The sequence below is a fragment of the Alnus glutinosa genome, chromosome 13, assembly GCF_958979055.1.
Source record: "Alnus glutinosa chromosome 13, dhAlnGlut1.1, whole genome shotgun sequence".
NCBI classification, from domain to species: Eukaryota; Viridiplantae; Streptophyta; class Magnoliopsida; order Fagales; family Betulaceae; genus Alnus; species Alnus glutinosa.
In genome coordinates, this window is record NC_084898.1 from 3,468,126 (window position 1) to 3,485,292 (window position 17,167).

General features: G+C 33.7%; 1 protein-coding gene across 1 annotated transcript; it reads left to right on the forward strand.

Annotated features, from left to right (window-relative positions):
* The first annotated feature begins 637 nt into the window (after positions 1 to 637).
* On the forward strand, positions 638 to 6,684 carry LOC133854912 (uncharacterized). Its single transcript, XM_062291178.1, has 12 exons — positions 638 to 796; positions 1,605 to 1,744; positions 1,873 to 2,012; positions 2,102 to 2,168; positions 3,151 to 3,203; positions 4,433 to 4,487; positions 4,586 to 4,660; positions 4,874 to 4,900; positions 4,997 to 5,071; positions 5,567 to 5,684; positions 6,165 to 6,211; positions 6,360 to 6,684. The coding sequence occupies exons 2-12, from the start codon at positions 1,655 to 1,657 to the stop codon at positions 6,462 to 6,464; spliced, it is 852 nt and encodes a 283-aa protein (XP_062147162.1). The 5' UTR covers positions 638 to 796; positions 1,605 to 1,654; the 3' UTR covers positions 6,465 to 6,684.
* Positions 6,685 to 17,167: the final 10,483 nt, after the last annotated feature.

Genomic DNA, 17,167 nt, shown 5'->3' on the forward strand with positions numbered 1-17,167 from the left:
ATTTATAACCGGGTGCCCGGAGCCGGAGTTGGGTATTGGTTTTCAAAAACCCCGGTTATTACCAGGTAACTGGCTTCAGGTCTATTAATTTATTAAAAAAAAAAAAAAATTACCCCTACCTTTTTACCCTAATGTTACATGGGTAACCCCAAAAGGACATTTTCGCCCTTTTCACACTCTTGCCCTAATTTCTCTACCTTTCTTTATTTCTTCTTTCACTTTTGCAATTTGCGCTGCTGCTTCAGAGTTCACACCATTCTTCACGTCATGCCTTGTAACAAGTATTTTATCTTGTTACTGATTTCTAGGGTTTATGCATGGAATTTGTAAACATAAATGAAATAAAAATAAAATTGATGAAGAATTGAGGAAGAAAAACTAGAATTAAACTCAAAAAAATACAAATATGACAACTTCGAGGGTGCCTATCTCCATGAGCATTTCGAGGTGTTCTTTCTCTATTTTGGTTTAAGAGTCTAAGATTGGATTACAACTTCAATACCTAAAATAATTTACTGGTTTTATTTATATAGACCCACTTAGAGGCTTACTAAACTATTAAGGCCAAAGGCCCATTACAATATTAAGGCAAAGCCCAATACTATTATACCCATAACACTAGGCCCACTACGAATATACCCATGACACGCCTGCCTTCTTCACGCCTTCTTCTTCGGTTCTGCTGGGGGATGATGGGACTTAGGGTTTCGATTGGGGCTGAGGAGGTTTTGGCTTTGTTTTGGAGCTCGCAGAGCTGAGATTTGAGCGGGAAAATATAAAGTTAGATTTCACCAAGGTTCGGCTATTGTTTCCGGTTTTTGAATTTTTGATGTTGGACTCTGTTTGGTTGCCGGGTACTTTGTTTTGTTAATATTGAGGTTTTTGTTTGTTTGTTTTGCTTGTATATAGTTCAGTTGTTCCTTTGATTGCTGTTGCAATACTTCGTTAAGTGAAACTTTTATTTTTCTTCTTATGTTTCTTGTTAATGGTTTAGAGGTTTTTGAATACATGATTCTTATGAGTATATGTTGGGTTCGATGCAGAAAGTAGCAGAAAGTAGATGAAAGAAGTGATTGAGAAACTTCATTTCGTAGACAGTTAATTGGTCATTTGCAGTATTTTTGCTGTTTGTTCTTGATATATCTATTTGGTCCCGTATGTTTCTTGTTCAAACTCAATAGTATCTTGAATGTTTGGCGTATCTCGAAATGAGAGTTCATAAATCTTTGCTATTTTTTGTTGAATTCAGCTATAAGTTTCTGGTTTGATACCTGTGCAAAATTTTCGGTCTTTTTCAGTTTTTCATTTAGTTTAGTATTTGAGCAACCCGGTCCGGATATCCGGTTTTTACCCTGTATATCCGGGGTCCCCGGTTATAAGTTGCCTTCAACGAGCGATACCCTCAATGTTAGTCACCTATGGGGTTTTTCAATTTTTTTTCCCCTCCCTTTCACTCCAGCAATACCACAGAGAGCTCACAGCTCACTTTAGGTTTGTCTTTCACTCACAACCCTCAAAACTATATATATATATATATATATATATATATATATAAAGAAAATAGCAAACTTATGCATTCCTCAATCTGATTTTTCATTGCACAGCAATTTCAAGTTTCGGGCAAAACGAACAAATTTGATTCAGAGGTTAAAAAATGAAGAAACAAGACAACCCAATTGCCAGTACAAGCAGAACCCAGTTTGAGGACATTGATGATGAACACGAATCTTCCTCTTCTGAAATTGTGGGTATCCTGGTTTTTTGTTTTTCCAATTTAAACTGTTTAGGTTCAGTTATTGGAAATTTTTGAAAATTTTTTTCCGTTTATAATATAACGGTTAAAATTTGAAATTTTGATTGATTTTTGAATAGGAGGAGGAGGAGGAGGAGATAGAGCGCGAGCTCGCGGATGTGACATTCGAAGAATTGCTAAAAGCGCGTTCAGACGGGTCGCATTCAGTGTATAAAAAGCCGAATCAAGAAAAGAAATCTGGGCGGTTGAACAAGAATAGGTGATTATTGGCTTGTGGGTTTGGTTTTGTTGGCTTAGTAGTTTTGGATAGTGTGTTGGAAGGGGCTAATTTTGTAGAATTGTGTGAAGGCCAATGGAGGTGAGTAGCAAGAAGCCAGTGGGTAGGCTCAGAGAGGTGATTCAAGCTCCTAAGAGGGTGAGTTTGATTGAGCTATTGCAGTTTTTTCATGAAATACTCTGTTGTTGGTTGTTTTGCAGAGGATATTGTTGGGGTAGTGTTCGGTCTTTGTGTATTTGTTTTGGGGTTGAAACTGAATGAATGAGATTTGTTTTGCCGTGTAATTTATGGGTTTTGTGAATTGAGTATCTTTTTCCTTTAGTGGTTTATGATATGTTTGGTTGCCAGGGGTTTATGGGAGAGTAATGGTGGAGAAGTTTATGAATTTATAGTAAACAACTGTGGCCTGCTGCTTGAATTTGAGGTTTCATAAGTTTCACCTGTGAAATCTGAGGAACGAACAGGGCTTCAGATCTGTGTTATGAAAGAGAGTATTGTTCAAAGAAACAAATTTAGGTATATGGAATTTTAATAGAAAGGAATCAATTTCTTTTGGGAATTATTGTTCTCCTTTGGGAATAAATGTGTCGACGATATAGAATTCAGCTAGCAGCGACAGGGCATGAAGTTCTGCTACTTCTCTATGTTTATTCATATTTTTATACTCTTAAACAACAAGTAACAGCCAATGGGCTGCGGTGCTCTTGGATTTTTATGCCTTGCAGTTTAATGATCAAATGGTTTAGTCTGTTCACAGTGATACCTATTTTACACAGTTTTCTTTTTAAAGAATCTTCTAATCCCTGTTGCTATGATGAAACTGGTCAGATTTTGTATCCTTGGAATATGAGATAGTAATTACATCTTGTTTCATTAAAACATCGTTCAACCGATAACTCCTTATTTTGTAATCTTGGTAGTTATTTCTATATTCCTTAGTTAGTAATTGCCAATGAGCTCTAGGTCAAATGTTTAAGAAAAAGGTGGAGGGTGAGTTTGTGTGTTCTAAACTCACTAGGTGCTTGTTTATGTTACTCATTAAAAAACGTAGCAGTTCTTTCTGTTCAAGTTCTTTTATATTGATGAATGACAGATGACATTGACAATTTTTTTTTTTCAGGTCGTACGTGACCCCCGTTTTGAATCTTTATGTGGTACATTTGATGCGAAGCAGTGAGTCCGCTTCTCTCTCCCTCTGTGTGCGTCTTTTTTGGTTTTTGTTAAGCATATGATTTTGGTTGTTTTCTACTTGCCCAAAAAAAAAAAAAAAAAAATGATTTTGGTTTTTTTTTTTTTGGGATGAATTAAAGCTTTATTAAGCAAAACTCAACATTACAAGACAACACGCCAGTGAAGACTGGAACAAATCCTTACAAAAGGGACACACTTACAACCCCTGAAGCACAGCTGACAAATCAGCAAGCAAAAAACCAACTTACAACAACTTATGTAGACTCCACCTATATACAAGGTCTATATGCTTATCTATTCTCTTAAAATAACCCTTAGCAAGGATCCTAGACTTCACTTCCCATTTAATCTGCATAATGATGGCCTCTTCAGACTTAGGAATTCTTCCATGCAACAATGCATTCCTCTGCTTCCACATTTGATCCACACATGCCCCAAAACAAAGCTTGCCAAGACTGGATTAGGCTGGATTTCAATCCTTTTCCATGCAAAACAGCAACACTCCATTCCGCTACACTTTCCCAATCAATAGGAGGATTAGGAAAAGAGCACTCAGCCATAATAGATTTTGGTTGTTTTCTTGGCATTTAACTCAATTCACCATATTTTGGATCACTATCTTCTTCTTCCCCTTCCTTCTTTTTTGTGGGCCTGCTCAAAGTTTGTAAAACTATCTTAAAGCCACTTTACCTTGTGCTTTGCTAATATGATAATCAGGTAGCCCTTGAGTCTGAAGGAGTTAGTGAGAGCAAGTTTGCAGGAAAGTCTAAACCTTGATATTTAGGTTGTGACTTGTTCGAATAATAAAATAATGGTATATCTTCTCTGGTTTGAATCTTGATTCACATTCTCACAAATATTATATTTTATGCTTTTCGAAGTGTAGGACCAAGTGAGTTCTTCTAATCTAGTTTCTATTGAGAAATATATGTGTCTATGTATGTATATATGTGCATTTAGGTCTGCAGTGTCTGTTCCTATCTTCTCATCTTTCTTTTTTTTCCTTTTCCAACCAATCCATTCTTGGGGCTGTAATTAAATTATCTGTTCTGAGGTTTCCAGTGATTGCCAACTATAAATATTGTAGATCATTTACATGTTGGTTGTTTTCTTCCAGCACTGGATTTTCTGACCAAGTACAATCGTACATATTCCCATCATTTCTTTATAAGCAATTTTGTCATATGAATAATGTCTATTGGATCTTACAGGTTTAGGAGCAAATATAATTTTCTATTTCAGAAATATGATCCTGCGATAATTGCGGTAATCTATTAAATTTATGAAGTATGTGAAATCTGTGTTGAATTTATTGTACTTGTTTGTCAATTTCTCTTTTGTGAACTTTATTGTGGATATAACAGGAAGAACAGAAGAAATTAGACAAATCCAAGGATCCAGATGCCGTCAATAGATTTAAAAGCAGCATATCTTGGATGGTAAGGGTCTGCCCTTTTGGAAAGAAATGTGCTCGAAAGGACTTGAATCCACCCACTACCCCATTCTTTTGGGTGGTGGAGTGCCATTTGACCTAAAGGTCATTGGCCTGTTCTTTTATCTCACCATATTATATATCCCTCTAAATTTTTGTCTCCCAGAAATATTAGTGCATTTACTTATTAATTTTCTTACTGTTGGTCACCTGCTGAAAGAGAGGTAATCTTCCTGCTGAAAAAGAGGTAAGCTTTGAAATTTATGAACTATATAATTTTTTTCCAATTTATTCTCCTTCTGTGTTAGTTTCTCTTCTGTAAACTCTATTTTGGATATAACAGAAACTACGGAAGCAATTACGGAAATCGAATGATCCTGAAGTCATTGGTGATTTAAAGAACCGCTTATCTTGGATTGTAAGTGCTGGCCCTTTCGGAAAGAAATGTAATATTGATTCTGTTCATTTATCTTACAATGTCGTAAATTCCTCTACATTTTTTTTTTCTCTGGAAGTTCTAGTGCGTTTTTAAATATTAATTTGGGTTAAATATATTTTAGCCTCCCAAACTACCACCCTTTCTCCGGATGGCCCCCCAAACTACCAATGCTTGGATTCTGGCCCCCCAAACTACCACTTTCTGATTTTTTAGCCCCATCCGTCTATTTATGCCGTCAATTCTAACAGAAATTGGCCAAAAACCAGAAAATATCCATCCCTTAACCGTGGGAATTTCAAAGTGTAGGAGGGGTATTTTCGGATTTTTGTTTAGAATTGGCGGCATAAATGGACGGATGGGGCTAAAAAATCAGAAAGTGGTAGTTTGGGGGGCCATCCGGAGAAAGGGTGGTAGTTTGGGGGGCTAAAATATATTTATCCCTATTAATTTTCTTCCTGTGGGTCACCTTTTCAGGACAAGCAGTTAAAATCTGAGTCAAGTCAGCATACTGAGGCAGCAATTCTGGCTGAGCACAAGAAGAAAGAGAGAGAAGCAACCAAGAAAGGGAAACAGCCATTTTATCTCTCTAAAAGTAATGTTATCCTCCATCTCTCTCTCTCTCTTTGTGGCACCATTTGTCTGTACTTTTGGAGAGTATGTCCCATACAGAAGAAAAGCAAATTATCTATAAACTTTTTAAAGTGATAATCTCTTGGTCTTAGCTTTGTTATAAGAGGACCCAAATACCTGGGGAAATCCAGAATTAAAATACCGACAAGCACTTTGGCCTTGGATTACATGGAGCTTAGTGCTACTTTTGTAGCCATTGCCTTGTGTTGGTAAATCAAGCTTCTGAATCAAAGTTCTGACGCTGGGTAATCTGAACTCGTGTTCTTTATTACCAAGCAAAATAGTTCATTGAGAATGCATAAGCATGTGATCGTGCATTGCCGTTCACATTCATTTGTATTGTCGTTGTTTTCATATTTTAGCACTTCTAAGATGCAGTGCTGATTGTGTGGAAATAACCGAATGGACAAGCTCACCATTGACTCGGTTCTTTTATTCGCAGGTGCCGTCCGGAAGCAAAGGCTTATTGAGAAATATGAAGATCTCAAGGTATGGTTGTTTGTTTGTCTGTTAGTTCTCTTGGAGATCTCAAGGCATATATTCAACTTTTGTTGTGATACCAAAAATATATTGTGTGACAACTATTACTGCTTTTAGTTCACTAATAAATTTTGTTTTTTCTCAAAAATTTGCTCAGAAATCTGGCAAGCTTGATGCCTTTATTGAGAAAAGAAGAAGGAAGAATGCTGCTAAGGACCACAGATTCATGCCATATCGCAGGTCCAACGACAGTGAGCAGTAAAATTAACGGCTTCACAGGTTCTGGTTGCTTCAGAGGTGTATATATTTCCTTCCAGCTTTGTTATGGTGGTAAACATATACACTTTGTGGGGGCAATTGGGGTGGCCGTTTTTGGGTTTTTTTTGGTCATCGCATGCTCCTTTCGGGGGTAGTACTACTATTTATGATGTCAGAGAACAAGAATGAGAAAAGGAGAAAAGAACCATCTTTTTGTCACTGCAGTTTTAGTTTCATTTTGCTTCATAATTTGATTTCTATTATCTCATGGAGTCATTTGTTGTTTGCATGTTGCTTTCGACCCAAGCCCAAGCCAACGTTTGCTTAGATTGTTTTTGGCCCCATGATTTTGTACACCAAACATGCATTTTTAAACAAAATCTCGAAAAGCACTTTCTTTGAAATTTTTATAGTGCGTTTGAAAAAAATAAAAATAAAAAATAACGTTTTCGAACACCAAGCAAGAGATGTCTTGCAATTTTAAAAGTCAAATTGATTTTATCAAACGTTTGAATGTATTTTTTAAAAAATCATATTTTCGTTAATTATGTTTTGAAATTGATAATTTTTTAAACCGCGCTAAACTAAACGGACAAGCAGAGAATTAGAAGTTGTCATTTACTAGATTGATTATCTCAAAAGTTTTTGAACTTGTTACATATATCTATATTTTCTGAGCAAATACAGGGAAAGGGAAGGGTTAATATTACTACCACTATGAGCTTACCAAGTATGAAGCTTAATGCTTCTCTCATTTAACAAACCTCTTTTTTCTACATCACATGACACGGTGGGGAAGGACATCCGAAAGGGAAGTTAGAGAAGCTGTGAAACCTCTCTTAAAGGTTTTGGAGTTTCGCTTCTGTTTTGTGGTTTGTTTTAATTTCTTCTTGTTGTCCCTTTATTGTTTCTATATTTTGCTTTATTATCATTATTATTATTATTATTATTATTATTATTATTATTTCCTGCTTTTGTTTTGTTGGTTACTTGGGTTATAGTCTCATGGTGTCTTTGAGGGTGTGAATGTGTGATCTTGGTTCGGAGACCTTTTCTATTGGAGATCGGTTTTTTTATGCGTCAGATCTTTTTCGGAAACCATTAGTAACTTTCATTCGTCAGCATCCATTTGGGTGTCTAGTCAGTTGCTTGCTTGTGGGGGCTCGGGAAGGGTTGAAAGACCTTTAGAGGTTCGTGCCCCTTTCGTTGTCTTTTGCATTTTCTTTAGTAATTGCTTTTAGCGGCCCTTTCAGAGAGGCCCGAGTAATTTTTGGCCCTTGGCCTACTTTTTTGTTGTATTTCTTGCACTGTAATATTCGTTTTGGGTTTATTGGTGGGGAATCCACTCATTTTTCGATGTTTTGATTCTGTTTACCCATTCTTAATTTGCTTAGAAAAAATAAATAAATTGCAACTTTCACATCACTATATATGCTCTAGGTGCTCTACAATTGAGACGTAAAGGGAGTGAGAAAAATTTAGACAGAGAATTAAGTTGAATCTTGGGGTAGTGATACACAAACTTCACCTTAATTATATTTCGAGTATATAAAACCAAATGATAATAAATGGAGTTCATTTAATCTTATTCTCAAATTAGATCAGGAAGTTTCAAATGCATCCAGATTTACTGTATTCTAAATCATTTGTTGGGAATTGGGTCAACACAAAGGGTCATCCCATGAGGCTCGTATCACCCAGAAGACAGAAATGTCGAATAAAATAAACAAATCCCAAGAACGGGTCTAATGAACCAGTTTTACAGTGCTATGCGAAGCAGGGGATAAGCTCTACCAATAAGAAATCATATAATATCAAATCTCAGATTACTACACGAGATCTCAAGTTTTAGGGAATTGTGAAATCCCTATAATTTTAAGCCCAAATTCTATTATTCGGGAGGCTATCCACATATGCAGATGCAATTTAAGAATTTACAACTACGGTTAATAGCAGCATTTGCAATTTATATATATATTAAATTCAATAAAACGACATCATTTTGGGATTCAGTAAGTTTAAAATCTTTAGGTTATTTTAGCTTTTTTTCACTATCATATCAAATGGTCATCTTATGAGGCTCATATCACCCAGAAGACAGAAATGTCGAATAAAATAAACAAATCCCAAGAACGGGTCTAATGAACTAGTTTTACAGTGCCATGCGAAGAAGGGGATAAGCTCTACCAATAAGAAATCATATAATATCAAATCTCAGATTACCACACGAGATCCCGAGTTTTAGGGAATTGTGAAATCCCTATAATTTTAAGTCCAAATTCTATTATTCGGGAGACTATCCATACATGCAGATGCGGTTTAAGAATTTGCGAATACGATTAATAGTAGCATCCGCAATATATATATATATATATATATATATATATATATATATATATATATATATATATATATATATATATATATATATATATATATATATATATATATATATATATAATATAATATTATTTAATATAATTAAATTAAATTCACTAAAACGACAACGTTTTTGACTCAGTAAGTTTAAGATCTTTAGATTATATTAGCTTTTTTTCACTATTATATTAAAGGGTCATCCCATGAAGCTCGTATCACCTAGAAGACAAAAAGGTCAAATAAAATAAACAAATCCTAATAACAGGTCCAATGAACCAGTTCTACAGTACCATGCGAAGCAGGGGATAAACTCCACCAATAAGAAATCATATAATATCAAATCTCAAATTAACACATGAGATCCAAAGTTTTAGGGAATTCTGAAATCTTTATAATTTTAAGCTCAAATTCTATTATTCGGGAGGCTATCCACATATGCGGATGCGATTTAAGAATTTGCAAATACGGTTAATAGCAGCATCGACAATAGTGCGTATATATATATTTAATATAATTAAATTAAATTCACTAAAACGACATCGTTTTGGATTCAGTAAGTTTAAAATCTTTAGATTATATTAGCTTTTTTTTCACTATCATATCAAAGGATCATGCCATGAGGCTCGTATCACCCAGAAGACAGAAATGTCGAATAAAATAAACAAATCCCAATAACGGGTCTAATGAACCAGTTTTACAGTGCCATGCGAAGAAGGGGATAAGCTCTACCAATAAGAAATCATATAATATCAAATCTCAGATTACCACACGAGATCCCAAATTTTAGGGAATTGTGACATCCCTATAATTTTAAGCCCAAATTCTATTATTCGGGAGGTTATCCACACATGCAGATGCGGTTTAAGAATTTGCGAATACATATATATATATATATAATTATTTAATATAATTAAATTAAATTTACTAAAATGACATCATTTTGGACTCGGCAAGTTTAAGATCTTTAGGTTATATTAGCTTTTTTTCACTATCATATCAAAGGATCATCCCACGAGGCTCATATTACCTTGAAGACAGAAAGGTCGAAGAAAATAAACAAATACTAAAAAGAGGTCTAATGAACCAGTTCTACAGTGCCATGCGAAGCAGGGGATAAGCTCTACCAATAAAAAATCATATAATATCAAATCTCAAATTACCACATGAGTTTTAGGGAATTGTGAAATTCTTATAATTTTAAGCCCAAACTCTATTATTCGGGAGGCTATCCCCATATGCGGATCGGATTTATGAATTTGCAAATACGGTTAAATAGCAGCTTCCGCAATAGTATATATATTATTTAATATAATTAAATTAAATTCACTAAAACGATATCGTTTTGGATTCGGTAAGTTTAAAATCTTTAGGTTATATTAGCTTTTTTTTCACTATCATATCAAAGGATCATCCCATGAGGCTTGTATCACCCAGAAGACATAAATGTCGAATGAAATAAACAAATCCCAAGAATGGGTCTAATGAACCAGTTTTAGAGTACCATGCAAAGCATGGGATAAGCTCTACTAATAAGAAATCATATAATATCACATCTCAGATCACCACACGAGATCCCAACTTTTAGGGAATTGTGAAATCCTGATAATTTTAAGCCCAAATTCTATTATTCGGAAGTCTATCCACATATGCAGATGCGGTTTAAGAATTTGCAAATTTAATATAATTAAATTAAATTCACTAAAACGACGTCGTCTTGGACTCGGTAAGTTTAAGATCTTTAGGTTATATTAGCTTTTTTCCACTATCATATCAAAGGGTCATCCCATGAAGCTCGTATCACCTAGAAGACAGAAAGGTCGAAGAAAATAAACAAATACTAAGAACAGGTCTAATGAACTAGTTCTATAATGTCTTGCGAAGCAGGGGATAAGCTCTACCAATAAAAAATCAAATAATATCAAATCTCAAATTACCACACGAGATCCCAAGTTTTAGGGAATTGTGAAATCCTTATAATTTTAAGCCCAAATTTTATTATTCGAGAGGCTATCCACATATGCGGATGCAATTTAAGAATTTGTAAATACAGTTAATAGCAGCATCCGCAATAGTATATATATATATATATATCAGCATCCGCAATAGTGTGTATATATATATATATATATATCATATTATTTCATATAATTAAATTAAATTCATTAAAACGACAACGTTTTGGATTCGGTAAGTTTAAGATCATTAGGTTATGTTAGTTTTTTTTCACTATCATATCAAATGGTCATCCCATGAGAATCGTATCACCCAGAAGACAAAAAGGTCAAATAAAATAAACAAATCCCAAGAACGGGTCTAATGAACCAGTTCTACAGTGCCATGCAAAGCAGGGGATAAGCTCTACCAATAAGAAATTGTATAATATCAAATCTCAAATTGCCACACGAGATTCCAAGTTTTAGGAAATTGTGAAATCCCTATAATTTTAAGCCCAAATTCTATTATTCGGGAGGCTATCCACGTATGCGGATGCAGTTTAAGAATCTGCAAATACGGTTAATAGCAGTATTCATTAAAACGACATCATTTTGGATTCGGTAAGTTTAAAATCTTTAGGTTATATTAGTTTTTTTCACTATCATATCAAAAGGTCATCCTATGAGGCTCGTATCACCTAGAAGGCAGAAAAGGTCGAATAAAATAAACAAATCCCAAGAACGAGTCTAATGAACCAGTTTTACAGTGCCATGCAAAGCATGGGATAAGCTCTGCCAATAAGAAATCAAATAATATCAAATCTCAGTTTACCATACGAGATCCAAAGTTTTAGGGAATTGTGAAATCCCTATAATTTTAAGCCCAAATTCTACTATTAGGGAGGCTATCCACATATGCAGATACGGTTTAAGAATTTGCGAATACGGTTAATAACAGCATCCGCAATAAATATATTTAATATTATTTAATATAATTAAATTAAATTCACTAAAACGACATCGTTTTGGACTCGGTAAGTTTAAGATCTTTCGGTTATATTAGCTTTTTTTCACTATCATATCAAAGGGTCATCCCATGAGGCTCGTATCACTTAGAAGACAAAAAGGTCGAATAAAATAAACAAATCCTAAGAACAGGTTTAATGAACCAGTTCTATAGTGCCAAGCGAAGTAGGGATAAGCTCTAGTAATAAGAAATCATATAATATCAAATCTCAAATTACCACACGAGATCATAAGTTTTAGGGAATTGTGAAATCCTTATAATTTTAAGCTCAAATTCTATTATTCGGGATGCTATACACATATGCGGATGCGATTTAAGAATTTGCAAATACGGTTTATAGCAGCATCCGCAATATATATTTAATATAATTAAATTAAATTCACTAAATTGACATCGTTTTGGATTCGGTAAATTTAAAATCTTTAGGTTATATTAGCTTTTTTTCACTATCATATCAAAGTGTCATCCCATGAGGCTCGTATCACCCAGAAGACAGAGATGTCGAATAAAATAAACAAATCCCAAAAACGGGTCCAATGAACCAGTTTTACAATGGCATGCGAAGCAGGGGATAAGCTCTATCATAACAAATGTAGTGCTCACTGGGAAATAGGCAGTTGAGTGGAACTAAAAGAAGTTAGCCGAGCGGTTGTGTACACATGGACTGTTATGAGTTAGTTCACGAGTGTGTATGGAAGGCGTACACGTGTATTGTAATTCTGGTAGAGTGTAGTTAACAGTTAGTTTTTAGTTTTAAAGTGTAGAGGCTTATAAGCGGAGTTAGATTCTGGATTCATGCATTGAAGTCTTGGATCATTTTGTTTTCTTTCTCTTGGAGCTTAGGTTGGGCTTGAATCAACCTACATTTCTTTGCAATAATACACAGTTTCCTTTTCCATTCTTTCTTTTTCTTCATTACAATTTTGTTCATTCTTTGGGAAAGTTACCTGGAAAATACCAAGGGTATTACAAAAAATTTCAGATTACTACATGAGATCCCAAGTTTTAGGGTATTGTGAAATCCTTATAATTTTAAGCATAAATTCTATTATTCAGGAGGCTATCCACATATGCAGATGCGATTTAAGAATTTGCGAATACGGTTAATATCAGCATCCATATATATATATATATATAATTAAATTCATTAAAAAGACATCGTTTTGGATTCGGTAAGTTTAAGATCTTTAGGTTATGTTAGCTTTTTTTCACTATCATATTAAAGGGTCATCTCATGAGGCTTATATCACCCAGAAGACAGAAAGGTCGAATAAAATAAACAAATCCTAAGAACGAGTTTAATGAACTAGTTCTACAGTGCCATGCGAAGCAGGGGATAAGCTCTACCAATAAGAAATCATATAATATGAAATCTCAAATTACCACACGAGATCCCAAGTTTTAGGGAATTGTGAAATCCTTATAATTTTAAGCCCAAATTCTATTATTCAGGAGGCTATCCACATATGCGGATACGGTTTAAGAATTTGCAAATACAGTTAATAGCAGCATCTGCAATATATATATATATATATATATATATATATTAAATTCTCTAAAACGACATTGTTTTGGATTCGGTAAGTTTAAGATCTTTAGGTTATATTAGGTTTGTTTTACTATCAAATCAAAAGGTCAGCCAATGAGGCTCATATGATCCCAAGAGAGAGAACGGCTGAATAAAATAAACAAATTCCAAAAACGGGTCTAATGAACCAGTTCTGCAGTGCCATGCGAAGCAACGGATAAGTTACCAATAAGAAATCATATAATATTAAATCTCAATATATATATATATATATATAAATAATGTAATTAAATTAAATTCATTAAAACGACATCGTTTTGGATTTGGTAAATTTAAAATCTTTATGTTATATTAGGTTTTTTTTCATAATTATATCAAAGGCAAACCTCACTACATTTACTTTGTTTTTTTTTTTTTTTTTTTTTTTAATAATCTACCTCCGATTACTCTATAAAACAATGACTCTCTATGGCTGATAATCATGAATGGTGTAACAAGTGAAATTTTATTATTTGAGTTTGTATATCGTAATAAACGCATTATTTAAGCTTGCATATAGATTTGGATAGTAATCCAAAATGACCATTATCACATATGCGAATAGCGGATAATACTCGCAATAAATGCGCAGATGTAGGTACCTAAAAGTGATAACCACATTATGCGGATACGGATGCGAATATTGCTAATAATCACATCCGCATCCTTATTTTCATCCATACGTATATAAGGGAAGCTTCAACTAGGTATGAAGGACCTTTTGGCACTTGACAAAAACTATTGCTTGTGCTCTTATACAATATCCTTACTCCCTTCAAGCGCGGTTTGGTCTAAAAAGCGGAGCTATCTTGTAATACCAAAAGCACAAATACGTTTAAATCACGTTTTATAAAACCAATACTCATGATTTAACTTGGCATTAAAAAAGATATTCAATGAGTGTCATATAAACCAATTTTCTCAAATCCAAATAATTGAAACTTTTATACACTAGTCGAACGTTCAATATTCCCACTGGAATGCTCGATGGTTGCCCTAGTTGAACGTTTGATATCCTATTAGAACGATCGAGTAGTTCTTTTCCACCAACGTTTGGTGGTTGCTCTAGCCAAACGTTTGATATCCTACTACAATGATCGAACTGTTGTTTTCCCCGAACATTAGAACTATTATTTTTTTGAACGTGTGAAGTATCGAACGTTCAATCATGCTTAAAAAGCACTTTATCCACCTCAGTCAATCTTATTCATTCCCCACAATTGTAAATAGTACACTACAACCCTCATCCTTCATTCTTGCACTCTAACAAACCCTATGCCTAGTGAGAGAGAGAGAGAGAGAGAGAAAAATTGGCATTTGGTGTAGTTCCATCCTCCATAAGCTAACCCTTGAACCTCAAATCCATTTTTCACAATATTAATAGGGATAATTGCACCATTGGTTCCTGTGGTTGGCCTAAATTACAAGTCACTCCCTCTTGTATCAACATGAATTCAAAGATCCTTGTGGTTGTCTTAATTTACAAATCGATCCTTGGAGTCAAATTCCAGGGATTGATTTGTAAATTAAGCCAACCACAAAGATCTCTGAATTCATGTTGATATCAAATGGAATGATTTGTAATTTAGGTTAACCATAGGGACCAATAGTACAATTATCCCATATTAATATACTGACTCTGTTATTTATCAAGCATTTTGTGATGCCTTAGCATGTCATATTAAGTTTATGATTTATCATATGGGGTGATTAGATTTTCCAAAGTTGTGAACTTGTTCATGTTTTTCATATTTTATCACGTTGCTATGGTTTAATATGTTTTTATACATTTATTGCCAGCGCTGGTTAAGTTAGAATGTAATATGAGTAGAAGTTTTGAGTCATTTATGCATTCTAAATTTCATCCAACATTCCATTGAATTTGACCGAACTTTTGACCCTTGTTGGTCAAACGCTCGACCTTGAAGCCGAATGTTGGATAGGGACAAGAAATTGATTATTAGGGGTATAATGATAGATTCACGTACCTAGTGCATTATTAGAGTTTTGTTTCATGCATATGTTAGAACTCTAGATGTATTGTGTATAATATTATAGTATGTTTCACAGTAACGAGAGTTCAAGATTCCGAGATTGTGGATGAATGGTTGATGTAAGTAAATGCTACGGATTGATTTTACTTTAATGCGAGATATGTCAGAGGACTAAGCATACTTTACTTTTCAAAATAATATGTTATAAGCTTACTAGTTTTGTAACATGTTTAGACTGCTTCAAATGGATAAATGCTTATATATGATTTTCTTAAAGTAAATGAACAAGATTTGTATCGTATGATATGGTAAACCGGTACATGCGGTATAACGGCTATGAGCTTACTATTATATGGGTTTGACCCTATGGTCATGGATATTTATGTTTACGTTTGGCTTTGAATCCAATGATTGTATGTGACTGATGCAATCATGTTTGATTGGTAGTCACTAGGACAACTTTGGTAATAGCGTGGACCACCCGATGTTGAACTTGGTCGGACTGCTAGTATATGACGATGTGCGACAATATTCGGGGCATCAATATTGTACTACAAGTTTCGAGGGACAAAACCAACGTTACCAATAATGGTTTAATATTATGATTTATTTGCATTAAAATATCAGTGATTGCTACCGGGATTATGCCACATCACTTCTTAAAAATAAAGCATATTTTCAATGGTATAATAACGGAAGAAACACATAACAAATTTTTTTTTTTTTTTTTTGGTTGTTGTTGTGAAAACTCACATTTAATATTTAGGGGTTAGGAAATGACACGGAACTTAAGGGTAATTAAATAAATAAGTTTCAAAATAATTTACTTACTAAGTCGTGAACTTACGCAATTACTTTCTTCAACTGGTCGGACACCTTGGTATCTTGCAGATTAACAGGTAATCAGGTCGTAGAGTGAGAAATTCGCTGAAATAGAGATGCCAAGCGAATGACTCGCATTGTTAAATTTAATAGACATAGTTGTTTAACTTTACTTATCAGAAAAAACTTTATAGAAATGTTTGTTTGGAAGTTCTGAGTCTATAATTGATGATACATAATTATGTTTAAAGATTTATTGTTAGAAATATCAAATTATTTAATTCCGTTTTCCGTTATGATATACTCTGATAATTAGTATAGCATAAAAGATTCAGCTAATTACCAATTAATTGGTTCAAAGACATTACGAGTTATACTCAAAATTATGTGAACATAATTTTTTAATTTTGAGACGATACATATTTTCCACCGGCACACACCGACAAGCTCTTGGGTAAATATCTTATTTTCTTGCAAGTTTTATCCTTTCTATGTCCATAAAAACTGTCCCAACAACGTTAAATCTAAATATGTAGTTAGAATTTATTAATAAAAAATAGTAGAAATTAAAATAAACAGTACCTTAAGACTTATGTTAGTTGTAAAACACTCTTCATATGAACACAAGACACCTACAAAATAATAATATTCTCATAGAACTATAATTATTTACTACCATTACATATAAGCCCTCATTTTGTGAGTTTTTTAGTGTCAAAATATTAAATATTTTGTTTTGGTGTCCACATAAATTTTAAATGCAACTAAAACGAATTTTCACCATTCTAATTATCAGAGACTTTCTAATCATTTATATTCCAGCAATTATAATGTCACGATAATTTGTAAAAGAATATGTAATAACAGTTATAGTATTTCTAACAAAATTCTTTATTTTTTGTAAAATTTGTTTATAAAACTGAAATAAAAAATATTAGACCTATAATTTTTTTTTTTTTTTTGACAATGTTTGCATGTGATTAA